Source organism: Gallinula chloropus (genome assembly GCF_964237585.1).
Source record: "Gallinula chloropus genome assembly, chromosome: 5".
In the NCBI taxonomy this organism is placed as follows: domain Eukaryota; kingdom Metazoa; phylum Chordata; class Aves; order Gruiformes; family Rallidae; genus Gallinula; species Gallinula chloropus.
Window position 1 is genome coordinate 21,951,785 of NC_140090.1, and position 17,690 is coordinate 21,969,474.

Sequence of the window (17,690 nt, forward strand, 5' to 3'; positions counted from 1 at the left end):
GAGCTCCGTCGTAAGGCTGCGGCTTGCGTCACTCGGGAGTCAGAGGGGTTGTTTGGGCTTTTTCCCGCTTCGCCTCTCGCCGGGCAAGGCAGGGAGCGTGAGAGAAACTCGGCGCGGGGTCAGGCCCTGCGTGGCTGCTCGCCCCGCCAAGAGTTGAGCCAGAAGCGGGGGAGAAAGGCGGACTTGCCTGAAGGCCCGGGGATGTGCCCGCAGGCGGCCGCCGGCGGGAGGAGGGTCGGCTCCCGGGCATCCGGGGCTCACAACGTCTGCCGCCTCCTCGGCCGTAGGGCCCACGGGTTTTATGCCAGAGATGCTGGTGTCGCTCACAGGAAAAACCTGGGACTCCTCAGAAAGATAATGTGTCAGGTAATAGCGATGCTCTCCGGCGCCGGCTGAACCCCTGCGCGCGGCGGCGCTCAGCCGGGCCGGGCCGAGTGTCGGTCCTCAAGCCGGGTGTCTGAGAAGCCCCCGGTCACCGGCTGGCAAGTTTGGGGAGAAAAAAGCTGCGATTTTGGCGAAAAAGAGTTGCAAATGGTCAGGTTTATTTCCCAGGAGTCACACCTAGAAACGTGGCGAGGACTAAGCAGTGGCAAAACTGCAGAAGCTCTTCTAAATCTAGTAACTGTGTTAGAAATTGACTTTTAGGAGGTTTTATGCTTCTTTGCCTAAGATGGTTTAATGCCAGTATTGAATCCATAGCGTTTTGGGGAGTATCAGCGTTCCGTTTGAAAAGGTCTAAAGGTAAATATGTCCCTAATGTGTCAGTGACGTTTACACTACGGAACAAAATAAGAATTAAAGCAATTGCAGACTGAAGTGAACTTGTTGGGTTTTTTTATCAAAGCGATTACTGCTCCCCTGTAGTAGTTGATGGACATGTATTGAAAGTGAATTATGTGGAAGTAAATTTGCAACTGTGTTGTATTGAAAATACATTTACTGGAAGTCAGCTAAATTGTCCACTTATGCAACTAAATCAAAGGGCATGCAGTGTTACATGAAATAAAAGTATGTACATCCAACTTTGACAGATGCTTATTCTTTTGTAAGACTGAAACTTGTGTAAATGTTAAAGAGCTCCTCATGTCTCTTAATGTATGCAATAAACTTCGTGTGTGCAGTTTATTCTATGCACATATCAGGCACGTTTTGCAAATAACTGTAAACATGTTTTTCTACCTTTCATGAAACAGCAGAATGGAGAAAGGTGTTCAGTAAGCAAAGTTAATTACATACACAAGAGTTGTGTGAATATTTACACTGGGGGAGGTTTTGTTCTTGATTTTTAAAATTGCCATTAAAGTTTTAATTTTAGTGCAGGCAAGTTAATTATAAAATATCAACTACCAATGCTGTGTGTAGTAACTAATAAAACCAGCTTTTAATTTGGTGTTTAATTTTTTTTTTGTTTAAGAAAACCCCAGATTTTCACTTATATATTCAACAGCAAAGGTTCAATTAAAGTTACTAAGCTGCAGGAGGCACCTTATTTTCCAAAAGCAAGGTTTGTTACAAAAGCCATCACTGTCTGTTTCAGGAAAGTACTAAATTCAAGAATGTCTGGACAACTCATTCCGCATCTCCTATTGCGTATGAAAGAGGAAGAATTTACTTGGACAATTACCAGTGCTGTATTAGCAGGTAATGAATTTACAATTAAAAGTTACCTGGCTTATGGTTTTAACAGCATCACTCTGTTTCAGACATGTCGCCAACTCATCCAAATAGCCCTTGTGAATTGAATTTACTTGTGAATAAAAAATAACTTGGTGCCTAAATCATTGATAAATTACAGTCAGACACCCCTGTGTATCTGTGGTATCTGCTTTCCTGAAGGAAAGTCTGCTCTTACCAGTGCTCAGTAACATCAGCTTTAGAGGCGCTTTAATAAGGGAGTGCAAGATGGCCAGCATTTTATAATTTTGGACTAAAAAGCCAAATGAAAGGTCTGGTAATTAGCAGTGTGCTAAAAAGTGTGTCACAAAATCAGCTTGTGTAACAGGCTTGGTACTATGTCTATAAACTCTTGTTTTGAAGAAGTAAATTATTGTTAATATAAAAGTAGAGTGTGATGAGTACTTGATGGGTTTTGTTGATGTATTTTGCAGATCAGTTGTCTGGTCTGATGTGCTGTCCTGTTCCATGCTCAGCTGCAGAGGCACAGCATGGGGGTAGAGCAGGGCAGAGGGCAGGGAGTCCTGCGTACACCAGTCCTTGTCCTTGCCCATCCCTCTGGTGAGGGAAGTAGCGGGGACCGTGTTGCTGAGTAAGTTGTGGTCAGAACAGTATTGAGACAGTGTCCTACGATATGTAAAAGATAAATTACTCTGTCAGCGTAAACCAGTGAGAGTTAATTAAATTAATCTAGATGTAAATCTGCTTGGGAGCATTTTATTCTTACATTGCCTGAATGCTTTCCAGTACTGGGTTAACCTGTCTAACATCTTTCATTTTTATCTTTGTGCATCCTCTCTGTGAGGCAAAAACTTTGTGCAGTATGGAGCTTTTATTTTAGTAGTAGGGTGCAGGTTTTTTTAAATACCTGTACATGATGCCACATCTTTATATTATGACATGCAACATTGGAAGAACTTGAGGGGAAGGTGCCAGGATGATTACTAGTTTCTGGAATATCCCTTTTTTATCCTTATATCACTAAAGAAAAAAGATTACCATTAAGTTTGTTATCTATAAAGCAAAAAGGAAAAAAAAAAAAAGGATATTCCAGAAACTAGCAATTATCCTGGCACTAACTATTGTTCATTAGGCCTTATTTTGAGAGCAAGTTCAGGTTATATTTACAAAGTAAAAATAAGATGTTTAGATTACTGACCCACCTAAAGAGAAGCCAGGATTTATAAAACTGTATGAAATGACTTGTTAATAGGAAGTTGTTTATTAAAATAGACTAAAATGGTTGACTGTCATTTTCCTCCAGCATTGCACAAGAGCCAAGAATACTTTATCAAAAGCCAAAGTGTTCTAAGTCAGAAAAAATAGAAGATGCTTTATTATTGGAATGCCCACTGGTAAGATTACTTTATTAGAGTGTTGTTATGCAAAAATAACATCAGTGAAACAAAATAGAGTATTCTTTCAGTGCAAACTATTTTTATTTCTTTTATGGAGTTGGCTGATTTAAGGTTTGCAGTGTGCTTATTTAGACATTTAGAGGTATACTCTGAGTTTCTGAATAGTGCATTGAAATGCTTTTTTCCAAGCTTTTGTGGAAGATTTTATAGACTGTGTCTTTACACATATAAAGCTAACTCTTAATTCCTTACAACATACATTGGTTTTTCATTGTTGGTTTTTTTTTTAATTAGCAAGGGCAGGTTTTACCAGATCTGTTGATATAAAAACCCTGCTAAAACCCAGCAGATAAACTGGAGACACATTAAAGAAACTCAGCCCAAAAGTGGTTCCGTTGTTTGTAGCTAATAGATTATACAATTTCCCTCTTTCCTGAGTTTTTACCTCATCCAGTATCCATAGAATTTAGGATTATTTGCCCCATCCTTGAAGGGCCTGAAGATAAAGCAGTGTGAATAGCAATCTTAGCAGTTACTGTTGAGTTACCACTGAATGTCTTATTCTGCAATATTTTAACAACTATCTCTTCAAGCCTGGTATCAGCTAGATCAGTAATCAACTATACTTCATTTTTGCAAGGCAAGGAAGTTTTTAAAGAAAAAGCATGACAACAGATTATTTATGTTATAGTCAGGTGACTGGCACAGACCTGAGCTTAGAGATCCTGGTGTGTTCAGCGGATTGCTTTCCATCTTTAGTTTTTGAGGAATGTGTATTAACTTTTGTTTTCTTGTTACCGTGTCAAAACGTTATGGTATCCTCATGGTACAAACTTTCTTTCTGATAATCTTTTGTTACGAAGGGGGAAATGCTACCAAATCCATCAGACTATACATCTTCTCTGATAGTACTGACAGTGCAGAACTGGCTTCTACGGCTCTCTGCTGATAGTGGGGAGATACTCGAAAAAATATACCTTGCTGGTTCCTGCTGCAAATTCAGGTATTACACATTGACTAAGCTTTAAGTAATTAACAGTCATTAGTCCTACACTGGAGAAAGGGAATCATGTTTATTTTAGTACGATTGTAAGGGTGATTTCAGGTCTCTTAGTCTAGAGAATTACCCAAAATACTGTTCCTGCATGCTGTTAGGTATAGAAGAGTTACAGCAGCTTAAGTGTTAGGGTCTCAAATTTGGTATATAGTACCACAAAAAAAAAAAGGCTAGGCTATTATTGGCTTTTCTCTGGTGAGTTTACAGCCTTTAATATTGCAATAGAAGATACCATGAGAGGGGACCTGTAAGAGCAATAAAACAAACTTCACAAACCAGAAGAAAAATACATTTGAGCCATTTTAAGTTGCAAGCATTCTTTTCCATAGGGTATCCATTCTACTCTTTAAAAGCAGAGCAGTTACTGCTTCTGATAAACTGCATCTTTTTTCTGTTCTGGGGAGAAATCATTTCCTTTAGGCTGAAGGATAAGAAAGCTGTGATTTATGAAAGGAAGGATAGAAGTTAAGACAGTGAATGTTCATACTTTCAGAATTTTTCTCACAATCCTGTATGAATCAAGCCACTCCTATTGCAAACAGCAAACATTTCATGCACCCCTCCCAAATCACATACGTAACAGTTTGCCTGGACACCAGGATCTGCTTAGTTAAATTATATTTTATGTGGAATAATGTATTATTAAATTATTTTAAAATTATTAAGATAGGCCTTTCTTGTCACAAATAGGTATCTGAGCTGGGACACTCCTCAAGAGGTAATGATTATAAAGTCAGCTCAGAACAAGCTCCCTGCAGCAGCACGGCAGGTAAGTTTGTTAAAAACTTTTCATTCTTAAATTTTTACAAAATTGATCAAAAAATATATAAGGATAGAGATGGAGACATTATGCTTTGTTATTATGGTAGAAGAGGAAGGTGTTCTGCTGTTAAAAAATACCTCATGTATAGTAACTATATTCAGCATTGTTCTCCTTCCCAGGCAGGTATCCAACAGTCTGTATTGTTCTATCTTGCTGTATTCCAAGTTTTACCTCTTTCATTCATTGGAATGCTGGAAATAAACAAAAAGGTAAGTTAATTCCTCTATTAATCCTGATCTGTACTATAGTTGTATAAGACACATAGTTCAGGCAGTTGTCCTAGATTTTCAGAAGTCATGCTTACAGCTTGTAAAAGTGCCCTGAAACATTAGCTAGCGGTAGTGTTCTGGTAGGAGCACTGGGGGGAAGATTATTTCAAATGAAGAGAAAATACAAATGTGTTCTGCCACAGGGTTATCCTTTGACCTATAGAAGTACTTTAGCCTTTACTTAGAACAATCCCCAAAATGAGGTAATCGTAAATAAAGTGACTGTAGACTTTTTTCACATCTTTAAAGAAAAATAGATGTGGTGCTGACCCACTCCTAGTAATAACCTATATGTGGTTACAAATTTTACCAAGCTTGTATTACATTATCATTAACATTGAATGGCAAAACATAAATGAGGCTTGCTTTATCAGTCAAGAGCAACCAACCTTTCTGAGGTCGATTTGTGACCTGTAAGAAAGTGTACATATCGTACTGTTCTGGTGAAAAAACATCTTAAGTCAAGAGAGCTCTGGATACAACTTATAAATGGAACAACAGTACAAAAACACAAATTCTGTCTTCAGAGCTTTGTGAGCTAGAGGCTCATTTGGGGTCCAGCACTATTAGTGGGTTTTAGCTGGTGCTGGGTTGGTGCTGGGTTGAGTTGAGGCTGTAATTCAGACTGGGCTGTGAAGGAGTGGGACTAAATGTTTTTGATTTGGGCCCATGGGGCACTGTGTATTTTCTGTTCAAAATTAGTATTTGAATACCAGGCAGGTATTTGGGACTGGAAAAAGTGTCATTCCTAGCCAGACTGAGAATACCTTTGGAATGGCATGCCAGAGTCATCATAGTCATAAGTAGATGAAACACCTAAAAGAGTACTTCTTCATTCAGGGCCTGTACTGAGTGCTCACCAGCATAATTGTTACAGCTAGGAATAATGCCAGGGCAGAACTTGAGATTTGTGAAACCACCCAGCAGAGGAAGCAACCAGTGAATACAATGCCAAACCTGATACAAAGCAGTAATTTAGAGTTAGGATTAGGGTTATTGTTAGAGACTGCAGAATGCACCTGATGAATCAGCTTTACTGAGCTGGAACACCACAATAAACTCTGTGTTCAGACTAGCTAAGTCTCAAGCATAGAAAGGCGTGTTTAGGGTTAGGACTATTTGAGTTTGGGTCTGGAAGACACTGGGACCTAAGATAACATGAACTGAGAAAGAGCTGTAAGACTAAATACAAGGCAAGGTCTCAGGAGCAAATATAACTTTTGGGACAAAACTGATCACAAGATCAGTGGTAAGTGTTAAGATTTAAGAGTAAGTATTACAGCTTTTAGATTTTGTTTTTAATAGGTATTAATCCTGTTTTAACCCTATTTTAACTGCTTTTTCACATAGTGATTCAAATTAAAAAAATGAAAACTCTAAATTTCCAAGCATCTCTATTAAAAAATATACATGACAAACTTCATATGTTGTTACTGATTAAATATTAAGAATTAGTTTGAGTTTTTCTCAGTGGAGATGTGTTAAGCAGTGGCACAAATGAATACTGCAAAATTGTTAGAAGGGATGAGTCAGCTTCTCATGTATGTGTCTTAATTTGGATTCAGAGAGAATCCTGTACTCTGACAGCTGGAAGATGTAGTTTTAGTACAGCTGTACATAGTCAGAGAGCCATGATTAGACTAATATTTTACTCTGGTGATGAAGAAAGGACAGAAGATCTGAAATCAGTACTTTTAGATGGAGTTGTTATGTTAGCTTTGCTAACATTCCTGTGGGATGTTTGGTAATGTCATACGTGAATAAATTATAACTGAGCAACATGATATTAAGGTATACTGAGAATTGACTAGAGAATGAATCTCCTTGCAGAATATGACTAATTTAACCTCAGGTGTTACTGCAGTGCAAAGTATTACAGCAACTCAGCAGAACAGAGGAGTTACAGAAAACTTAATAACTAAAACACTGATCATAGATTTTTGTCAGAATAAAAAGTTAAAGCAGTTGCAAAATCAAGGACATGTCAGTATTTTGCATGGTCTCACATTTATTCCCTAACAGAATGTTACTCTTTTTTTCTCCCAGATATTTGGTAATAGTGTGACAGATGTTGCTGTTTCTAATGGAATCCTAATTGTAATGCATAGCATGGGCCTGGTCAGGCTCTATAACTTCCAGGCCATCTCTGAACAGGTAATGAAATACGAAATTTTTCATAGAGCCCATGCTATTTTGGGGCAGCAAATCATAAATATTCATGTCATGCTGCATAGGTACATGGGGAATGTGTCAAAGGCTAGAGTTCTTGCCTTTACAGTTGGAAGATGCAGTGGGTACACTATTAGAGGATTCTACCCACACCAGCTACAGGTGGCAAAACATGAGAGAGATGGTGTGAGACAGGCACTTCAACACATGTAGAGAAGAGCTATATAAATGCTAGACCAGGGTGTGCTGCTCTTTACACACCTAGTCTGTAGTTATAGGTGAGTGCTAATGCTAGAAACTGATGCACATTGTTTGATCCAAAACTGAACTGCAGTGAGACTTTTGAGTTTATATTCCTCCAATCAAAAATGAAATGCTAATGCAAAAATAAGACTTCAAGCCATATCTAACAAGATAAAGAATGCAATAGTAACAGCAGTAAAAACTAAACAGCAAGTAAATATGCACTAATAAAGCTAATTTTTTCTGTGTTATTTTAGTTCATGGAGCAGTCATTTGATTTGGGACATGAATTCAACTGGAATGGTCAAGTGGGAGTTGTAGGAAAGTATCCATTTGGTCTTCCATGTAACATTAAAATAACAGGTATTCATGATCTTTGCATTATCTTGGGAGGTGGCTTTTATGGGTTAATTATGACTTCACACCAACAAAAAACATTAAAGTTATTCATACTGTGCTGTAGCTGGATTTATGTCACGATAAAAATGCTTTAATTCTAATTACAAGAACTTACCTAGAAGTCTAGTACAGCAGCTAAGCTATTGGAAAACTTCATAAGCAATGCATCAAGGGGAAATCCTTATTTGTGAGACACAACTGCTCATGAGAAAGAGAATGAGCTAGGGCAGTTGTTAGTAACACCTAGAAACAGTGTACAGTATGTAAGCAAAAGATGTGAGAATGTTCAATCTAACTTGCTGAGGGAATTCAAGGAGACAGAGTATAATTTGTCTGAGTTGAATTTTGATAATTTGAAGCTCTCAGAAATGTGCCTGTTTCAATAGAATTAATTCATAGGAAGAAAATAATTTATCTATTTAAAACAATTCTTAAGCTTCAAATCATTAACTTTTGAATGTTCTGCTTTATATAATTACTTTCATTTCTCTGAAAACAAACAAGCATTTTTGTTGGTGCATTTGAGATTAGAATATGGTGCTGAGAATCTTACTGAATGTCCAAGGCCTGAGACCTACTTTGAAACTTGTTTTTACTTTAAAAAGTACATTATCCCAAGTTCACATTTGAAGCATTCCAAAAAAACCCAAACAGTAGGTTTCACAGTATCAAATAATGTGTGCTTTTATTTCTTTATTTTGAATTTTCCTATATTAAATGGTTTTAAATGTGACTATCCACATAAAAATGCTTTTGATCTTCATGTTTGCAAACAATATCAGATAATAACAGGCAAATGAAACCAGATTTACATAAACCTGAGGAAATACACAAAGATAAAATGCAGACTTACATAGTAGATAAAAGGCAGACCTAGACAGTGAAGGCTTTCAGTGGTAAAGCACTGTTTTACCAGGACAAAGCGATAGGCTGCTATAATTGATGTCTCTGTCTCTGCAAAGGGAAATTTCTCCTCTTTTTCCTCTGTCTCAGTCTGCAAAACCACAATTTAATGTTAGGGGCCCTGTGGAAAATGTGCTGTGGGAGCTTTAATAGGCAGCCTATACCAGATTTGTTCTTATGTCTTACAGATCATTCTAGTTTTCATTTTTGAGATTTACAACCAGTCTACTGCAGAAAACATTTTTGATCTTGAATCATATTCAGGAGTTTGTGGTTAGGAAGTCTTGAACTTGTGACAGACATTTGCCATGGCTGCTCATTGCACATATTTGCATTCCTGTGGTTTTTGAGCTGTTTTCGTTTAAGAATGAGATGGCTGACTGAAGCTGCCCCTGTAGCCCCCCCCCCCAAGACCTTGCCACACAGACCCAAAACACTGATACAATGTAATGCTTCAGTGAGCGAGAGATTTTAACAGTTTTGGAGTTTAAGGTGGTATTTACTGTAACTTGCTATGTGTCATTTTCCTGCTTATTTAGGACTAGCCTCCCTACAGAAATTCTGTGAGGGATGGCAGTTACTGTAGTGCTGCCATGTGCTACCGCATCATTTACAGCTGCTGACTGGTAAGGAATTAGATTTTGGTCATAGTGAAAGGAATAGAATCTTCTGAAAGGTCCACAACTTAAATCTGTACCTTGATTTATTATTAGAGGATACAGTAATTTCACTTAAAACAACCTAAAAAGCCAACCAAACAAACAAAAACCAACCAAACAAAAAACAGAGGAAGATTCTTTTTTTTTTTTCCACATTTAGAACAAATAATTGTTAGTGCTGCCAGGAACAACTTCATGGCTGTATGTTTAGATGAGGCTGGAGAGTTTTAAGGAAGTGGACAAAGAGGCTCAACTGGAGATTAAAAACTGACATTGCTGGGGAAAGGACTCAAAACCAATCAGAACAGGAGGCGTTGAGCAACAGGAGCAAACAACACATAGCAGGAAGGAGGCAGCAGAGCCATGCTGTCACAGTGGTTTTGGTGACTATGATCTTGCAAATCTTTGCTAAATGAACATCAAAAGAAAGGCATATTTTATCAGTAGCCTATACTGCTTGGGATTGATATAATACTGAAACACATTTGAATTTGTCATTAAGTCCATCTATCACAATTTTTGGGGGCCTTGCTGTATATGCTTTATTTAAAAAGAGAAAGTTGCTAAGGTAAAATGTTAAAACAATTTTCTTGATTTGTTTTTCATTTTCTGTCAGATTTTAATATCAGTAGGTCCTCTGCTTATGCCTCCATCTTCATCATTTTCTACATTTTCAGCAGATGTCTCATTTTTTATAACCTTTATTTTGTTACATCTTGCACAGAACCTCTCATTTCCTACATGTTAGTCCAAAAGACTATATATAGAAACTGCTTTTATTTAGCTAGTTGGTAGAAGTTGTAAAGCTCCGTGCAGTCCCTTTTGTTCAAAGATGCTTCTCTCCTTTAGTATGCAGAAGACTCGTAAGGATGACTTACTGCATCTATATAATTTACCCCAACTGAACCGAAGGGAAAACTAGAGACCTTTTGCCACTAATTAAAAAATTTCCTAGATTTTTATTGATTTTTATGAACTCAGCTACAGTTTGCATTCATTGTGATCCACACTATTTTGTTGTATTACGGAAAAGGAGAAGGGATATTCAGATTCAGGTATCTTTCTGCATTTAATTATGTTATTTGAGGTTGCTGCTGTTAGTCTGTTTCCAGTTGTTTATTGCTATTTTTCCCAAGAGAATAGTAACCTTTTTGATTCACTGTTTGATCTGTTTGTGTGTAAATCCTCCCTCATTCAGATAAGCTGGGTTAATTAGAATTATTTGCAACATCTTTGCTTATCTAGCTCTTTTAGAATGAAGTGAGTGAAATGTATCAGAAGAGCAGTTCAGCATGAAGATCCAAGAAGACAGTAACCTTCCACAGGGAATTGCAGATGTCTGCCTGGATCCTAGGTGTAGTAGTACAGCTGGTGCTAGAAAAAAAATCACACCAATGTATTTCCACCAGTCTTCACAAGTTCTGAAGAATTAATAGCTTTATTGGAAGTTAGAATTGTAAGGATCAATGGAATTATGATTGTTCTGATACTAATGGTGTTAACATTACCAAATATTTGCAGATACCCCACCTTTGCTATTTGAAGCATCTTCTCTGGAGAATGCATTTCAAATTGGAGGTTTTCCTTGGCATTATATCATCACACCTAACAAGAAAAAACATAAAGGAGTCTTCCATATTTGTTCTCTGAAAGACAATACTTTGGTAATATATTCAGATAGCAGCTTCTCTGAATTGAATGTGTATCACGTTTGTCTTCATCTCTTCCTCTGAGTAGTGCTTGAGTTAACAATACCCTTGTTTTCCAGTGTGGTGCTCTGAAGGATCACCCTGCAGTGTTACATCTGCTGTCCAGTGGAGTTCTGTTAAATGTTTCCTTCTGAATTAGTATTGTTTCTGGAATTTCGTTCATTCCAGTGTAATCATAGCACTGCTGGTGCTGCACAGCACTGTATTTTCATCTTAAAAGTTAAGGCTGAAGCAGAAGCTCAGAATCTCATTACATGATTCCTTGCATAATAGCATCTTAATGCATTTCTGACTAGTCATCCTAACAAATGGCATGGCTAAAGAAACATTGTAAGTTTTAAGAAATTGCAGAGTAAGGTTCCTTAATGTTTGTAGTGTTTTTCCCTGATTTCTACCTTCTCTCTCCCTAACAAGATTTTATTTCTCAGTTTAATCCAGCATTCCTAATTATTTTTGTTGATATACTGTTCATCATACATTCTTTTATGTGAGCTCTCCATCTCAGCTTTTATTTTGGATCTGGAGATACTTCTGTAATACAGGCAGCTTCTAGGCCTGTTAGTTCAGGGTTCTTTGCTAAAAAATTTCTTACCTGTAAATGTCCTTATCTCTTTTACTAGCCTGACAAATCAATGATCTCACTCCAATCTTTTATTTATAAAACAAACCTTTCACAACCATAGCCAAAGATCAATTTTGATTCAAAGGGACTTGTGGAATCCTTCCTCACCTATTTTTTTTTCTATGTGAGTTCATACATTTGAAAATTGAATGGCCAGGGTCAGCTAAATTTAACAAAAAAGGCACTGCCAAAATGCCAGGATTTTGACGAGGTGGCAGCTGACATCACAAGCCATCCCAGGCTTACAGGTATTTGCACAAAGGTGGCTGAGCCTGATGTGTAAAGTTCAAAACAAAATGGTACAAGGACATTGGTTATCATATATTTAAAAAGTTTAAACTGTTCTGTAGAATATCTTGAGAATTTGAACTGAGGAGGAGGATGGTGATGATTATTGTTGTTCCATTGTCATCCTTTCTGATCATGATTAGGAGCAATATGTAAAAACCTTCAGAGGTATGTGGACAGGGGCTCGATATTTCCATTTTAATTAGACCCATGGACTTTCAAAATACTAACATTCTAAGCTTTCCCTTCTTCAGGCAAGAAATGGCATCCAGGATATGAAGTGCTGTTCACTGGAACCTGATTGGATATATTTCCATCCAGATATGTCAGGTAGAATAATCCACGTGGGACCAAATTTGATAAAGTATGAGACTATTTTTTTTTTCCCAACCTTATTTTCATTAGAGGAAATGTAGCATAACTGCATATATTCAGGAGTTTGAGAAGTTGCAGGCCAAAACACCAGGACCTAGAAACTTTGAAGTTTATTAATTTGTCAGAATCAGACATTCTGTTAGAAACATTTCCACATTTCTGTGTGATGAACGTGGGCACTGGTAGGCAACCTTAGATTTTTGTTAGGAAAACTGTTCAAGGGCCACTGTGGTAAAATTTCACTTATAAACATAAATTAGAAAAATAGATTGTTTCCACTATTTCTGATGTTTTCATATACCTGTGTTTTAAAAATTATAAATATAGGAAGAGTTGTAGTAGGCAGATTAGGATACATGACTTATTTTGCAATTTCTGTTTCTTTTGTAGTGTCCTGAAGCTTAAGGAAGTTAAAAATAATATAGACCAAATGGAGATTGCAGAAGATTTTACAATTGTGGCCAACAGAGAAAACTCTGTGAGTTTAGTGTCTGAGATCACAACGTATCATTTTTGAGCAATACACTGGGGTTTTGCATATGTGAGTAGTCACTGTGTTTTGTGGGCTTAATTCACAGTCTATTGAAAGACATTCTTTGTCTTCATTGAACTTTTAAGCTGTATGAAGAAAAATGAAATTTCAGGATAGCTTTTTGAACCCTCCAGTCTTTTCTGTAGTTTTCAGCTTGCTTTATGGTATATGGTGTAGCCGTGTATCACTGATAAAAACATACTTAAAAGATGATAGTGGTGACAGATTTCCTTCAAAATAGGGTGCCACCAAATGATAATTGTGTACATCTCTGGTGTTCAGGTAAGTTGATCATACAAATTCTAGAGAAGCTTGAAGTCTCTCCTAACTTAGGGGTTAAGTCTTCGTAAGACAACAAAGACAATACCTTGTTTCCAAAAGTCTGTTTCTTTTCCTGGCCATGCGCATCTGTCACTCCCTGGTGACAGGTTTGGCATTGGTGTGACACTTGGTGAGCCAAATGGCTGCACTAAAATAATAAAATAGTAAGTCAACAGAAAGGGTGAGTACTTTTCTGCTTCCTTGGTGAACTGAACTGGAGCAGAACAGAACTGAGTTGTCAGTGAGTCAGAAGAGTGCAGAAATGTAGACCCAAGGGGTTGAGGGGATGTTCTAAACTTCCTGGTAGAAATGAACTGTTAAATCACCTCCATTGGTTCATTAAGTCTTCTGTGATAGAAAATGACAGTCAATCTAAAAGGTGTAAGAGCACACCTGTGAAGAAAATCTTTTGGTATTGCCTGAACTGGCATTTCACTCCAGCATATGAAGTTAGTCTTCCCTATAGCAGGTTTTTATAGTTTAGGTGCTCTAAATTCCCTGGAAATCAATGATACTAATTCTGAAGCTTCAGCAGAAGAAAAGTTTGTGTATTTAAAATCTACACTAACTCAAGAATAAAACTTCCATTGAATTCAGAAAGGATAAACTTAGTCATCTGATGATTTGCCAAACTTGTGGGTATTTTAGGGTTTGTTTAAACAGCTTGAGTTGCAATAAGAATGAAGAAATACAGGTTCTAATCCTGTGTGTGCTATGCCTTTTGACTTCTATTATGACAATGATACCCCCAGTTTTTAGTGTTTATGGTGTAAATGAAGTCCAGTGGAAGCAACTGTGGTAGTTAAGATGCTATATTTCTCATCTTCTGAAAGTAAGAATTTAAGAAACTGATTGGTGGTGACTTGGCTTTCTTAATTCTCATTCCAGCATCTTGACTCTAGTCACATCCATTCTAAATATTACGGTAGCTGAGAACCTTTGCCATCTCTAAGGACTGAGAACCTCTGCATATGAGTAAATATCAGTAATACCTCAACTAAAGCCACAGAGTTTTTCTTCAAAAAGAAGAGATAGCGGCACTAGGGCCATGCATAGCTAATGAATGAAAAGATCTGAGAGATTAAAACAAGATCAGAAAGCAAAAAAATATGAAATAGATACATTTTCAAAAGATAGGAAGAAACTAAAATGCTGTGAAGGTCTAGAGCCACTTTTTTTTCTTTTTCTCCAAAGGTGAATGACACTGTTACTGTAACAGCTTCTGGTCGAGTGGTGAAAAAGCGTTTTAACTTGCTGGATGATGACCCAGAACAAGAGGTAACTGATGTAGTGACTAAGAGCAGTTTGTGGATCATTTCAGATGTTGAGCTAGCTGGGAGCCATTCTTGTTTCAGGTGCAGCAGCTGCACATTAGCAGTGTTAATCTTTGAGTCCTTTATTCTTCTTCTGTGGCAGTTGTCATTTTAACTTCTGGCTGCTTCTCTTTGTCTGTCATCTTTGCTCACTGGTTGACATTTACACTTTGGATAGGCACTTTCTTTTAAGAACTAATCTTTTGCCCCACAATACTGTCCTAATTGTGTGCAACTTCAGTGGCACAGAAATAAGATGCTAACCTGGTGAAACATTACTCTTCTCTCCATTCAAACATCTCCTTCAAACATTTCTTACAAAGCATTTTGTGAAATGAAAGAAACATTTTTGGGATTTTCTCTCTGCTTTAGGTTTCTCTAGTCTTTGATAGAATATCTCCAGGCTATATTTCTTCTATTCCAATTACTTTGATTAGGTTGCACGATAAGGTATTTAACACTTTTCCTTTAAGTAAAAAGACCACATGCCTTGTTCTTGAGTCTTCAGGAGGTTATGAAGAGCATTTTTTCACTTTCTATCTAGAGCTGGGGCTGTAATTGATATAAGCACAACGCTTACAATTCATCAGGTTCTGGCAGTCATTCCTATTTTTTAATGAGGAAATAGATTTTACAGTGGTAAAAGTAGAGGACAGTCCAATATAACCCTTAAAGGCTGCATTTAATTTCTATCCACTTTTTTTTCTCCCATAATAAAAACTAGACCTGCACACTCTTTTCCCCTGCTATAACATTTTTGATTCCCATAGGTATTCTTCCATTATGGAAAAAAAAGACTGGCTTGAGTTTAAAGTGTATGGTACCAGGTCCATGACAGTGAACAGATAGAGGCAATTAAAGTAGTTCCCAATCTTTGCCTTTCAGACTCAGTTCATCACAGTTGCATAGTCTGTGGAGTGAGAGGAGCTCTGAGCAGAACATAGGGGTGTTCATGTGAATGAAATTACCCAAATATACGCATGTCTTCAAAACCAATAATGGTTTTAAGCCTTACTGTTTCTAGCATACCTTCTTCAGGAGAGGGAGTTTAAGTATGTTTCTTCTACCACTTTCAAAATACCTTTTTCTGTTAGCTGTATGATATATATATAAATTACATCTGCTTGCATGTTAGGATTGTTCAGAACATCACTTTCTTCTGTCCTGTCTTAAGGAATTTTGCTGAAATACATTGGATAACTTGTGTTGGGGAAAAAAAATGCCTGTTATCAGGCTGGCAAAGTTTTCTTTATCAGACCAGAAAACTGAAGAACAGCAATTTTTCTAGTTCTGCTTTCACATGAAAGAGCTATGCAGTTGGTAGAGAGGAATGTGAATTTTTGTTTGAATTATGAACTTGAGGTTCTGTTTTTCCGGAGACATTCAAAATTGTGGACTACGAAGATGAATTGGATTTGTTATCCACTGTGGCAGTTACTCAGATAGGAGCTGATGGAAGAGCTCACCTTGACTTGCACTGTAATGATCATGGGATTCTGCTGAAGAGTATTCCATTACTGGAGTCCTGGGATGTGGTGAGGAGAATTCCTGGCTTTTGTTTACACTAAGGTCCCCATATCCATTTACTTGCCATTTTTGTTCAGATTTGAAGAAGATACATAAATAGTGTTGGCAAGTGCTATGGAAGTAATTAATTGTGATCAGACAGTAGTTCATTTGTCTGAAAATCTCTGTGATTTGAAATTAATATTGGTTTTTTTGGCGGTTGATTTGTTTGGCATTTTGGTTTGGAGAGGGGCTATCCTTAGGTATTCCTAAAGTATTTATCAACTTGAATACTCACCCTCAGGCTAGTTACATCAGCTTCAATTTGCAATTTGTGAATAGTCTCACTAGCCTAACTTTTAGCTACTCGTGCATATAATTAAACACCATGTGTATATTTGGGGAGATGGAATTGATTGGTCATATAGTCCAAGTTTAGGTGCACATCCAACTTGGATGATCTGAAATACTCAGCATCTTTGGCACCTCTTTTATCATTGACTCCATGTAGGCAACTTAGGCACTGAATTGCACTTAGATTCCTAAAATAGGCATGTGGGAAACCTCTTAAGGCTTTAAAATTCAGTCTTTTATCTGGAAGTGCAGTGTGTGTTTATCGACACAAAATTCCTGTCTGATTGTGGAAGTCACCAGTGTTAAATATTTTCTGTTCCCCAAAGGAAGATGGTACCTGTATTAGTGAGTCATGGAAATGGAGTCTGCATTCAGATTATTTTTTTTCTCATTTCAGACGTACAGCCATGAAGTTTACTTTGACAAAGACCTTGTATTACATATAGAACAGAAGCCTAACAGGAGGTTCAGTTGTTACGTTTACCAAATGGTCTGTGACACTGCAAAAGATGACGAATGTTCAACCCATGCAAAAACAGAAAGAGTATTTTGTAAAAAAGGAGGGAGAATTTTTGAATATATTTAAGACAAGCAACTACAGAAACTTCAATTTGGATGTTATTTAAGGACTTCATACATGATTTAGTCAACTACTGTTTTTCAGGCAGGATTTAATATTGACATTTTATACTGCTACATGAGGTTTTATTCCTCTTTTTATCAGTAATACTGTACATTTGCCCGTAGTCCATAATGGTTTGTCATGTATTCACTGGTTCTTCATTGATGCTAGATGCAGCATTTATTGCTTCTCTTTAGCAAGTGGATTGAAATACCAGACATCAAGGGGAAAGATGTGGACTTACTGATTGTGTACCATCTGCTGCTGTCTGTCTTATGTTGTTTTACCTGTGCGACTATGATACGGGCTACCAATTAAACCAAGTATGTAAAACTGTATTGAATAAATGCTATATGTGGTAGTAAAATGGTAGAGTTATCAGTAAACCAATTAGACAAAATCCTTCTGTTGGTTTTGTGTGAAAAATAATACCACACGGGTTTCTGGTTGTGTTTGTTTTGGTTTAAAGAGAAGTATTAATAAAGTATATTTTT

The 17,690-nt window shown here is 37.3% G+C and overlaps 1 protein-coding gene across 2 annotated transcripts; it reads left to right on the forward strand.

Annotated features, from left to right (window-relative positions):
- Positions 1 to 201: 201 nt before the first annotated feature.
- Positions 202 to 17,690, forward strand: DCAF17 (DDB1 and CUL4 associated factor 17; the record flags this gene model as incomplete). 2 transcript variants are annotated; one of them, XM_084265259.1, is made up of 14 exons in its annotated part: positions 202 to 366; positions 1,505 to 1,641; positions 2,939 to 3,029; positions 3,896 to 4,035; positions 4,780 to 4,858; positions 5,032 to 5,121; positions 7,228 to 7,335; positions 7,851 to 7,956; positions 11,076 to 11,218; positions 12,428 to 12,537; positions 12,939 to 13,026; positions 14,596 to 14,679; positions 16,094 to 16,249; positions 16,972 to 17,690. In XM_084265259.1, 14 exons carry the CDS (start codon positions 202 to 204, stop codon positions 17,158 to 17,160), a joined length of 1,686 nt encoding a protein of 561 aa, XP_084121385.1. In that variant the 3' UTR covers positions 17,161 to 17,690. The 2 variants fall into 2 exon arrangements, with proteins under 2 accessions (XP_084121385.1, XP_084121386.1); XM_084265260.1 differs by having other exon boundaries at positions 1,538 to 1,641.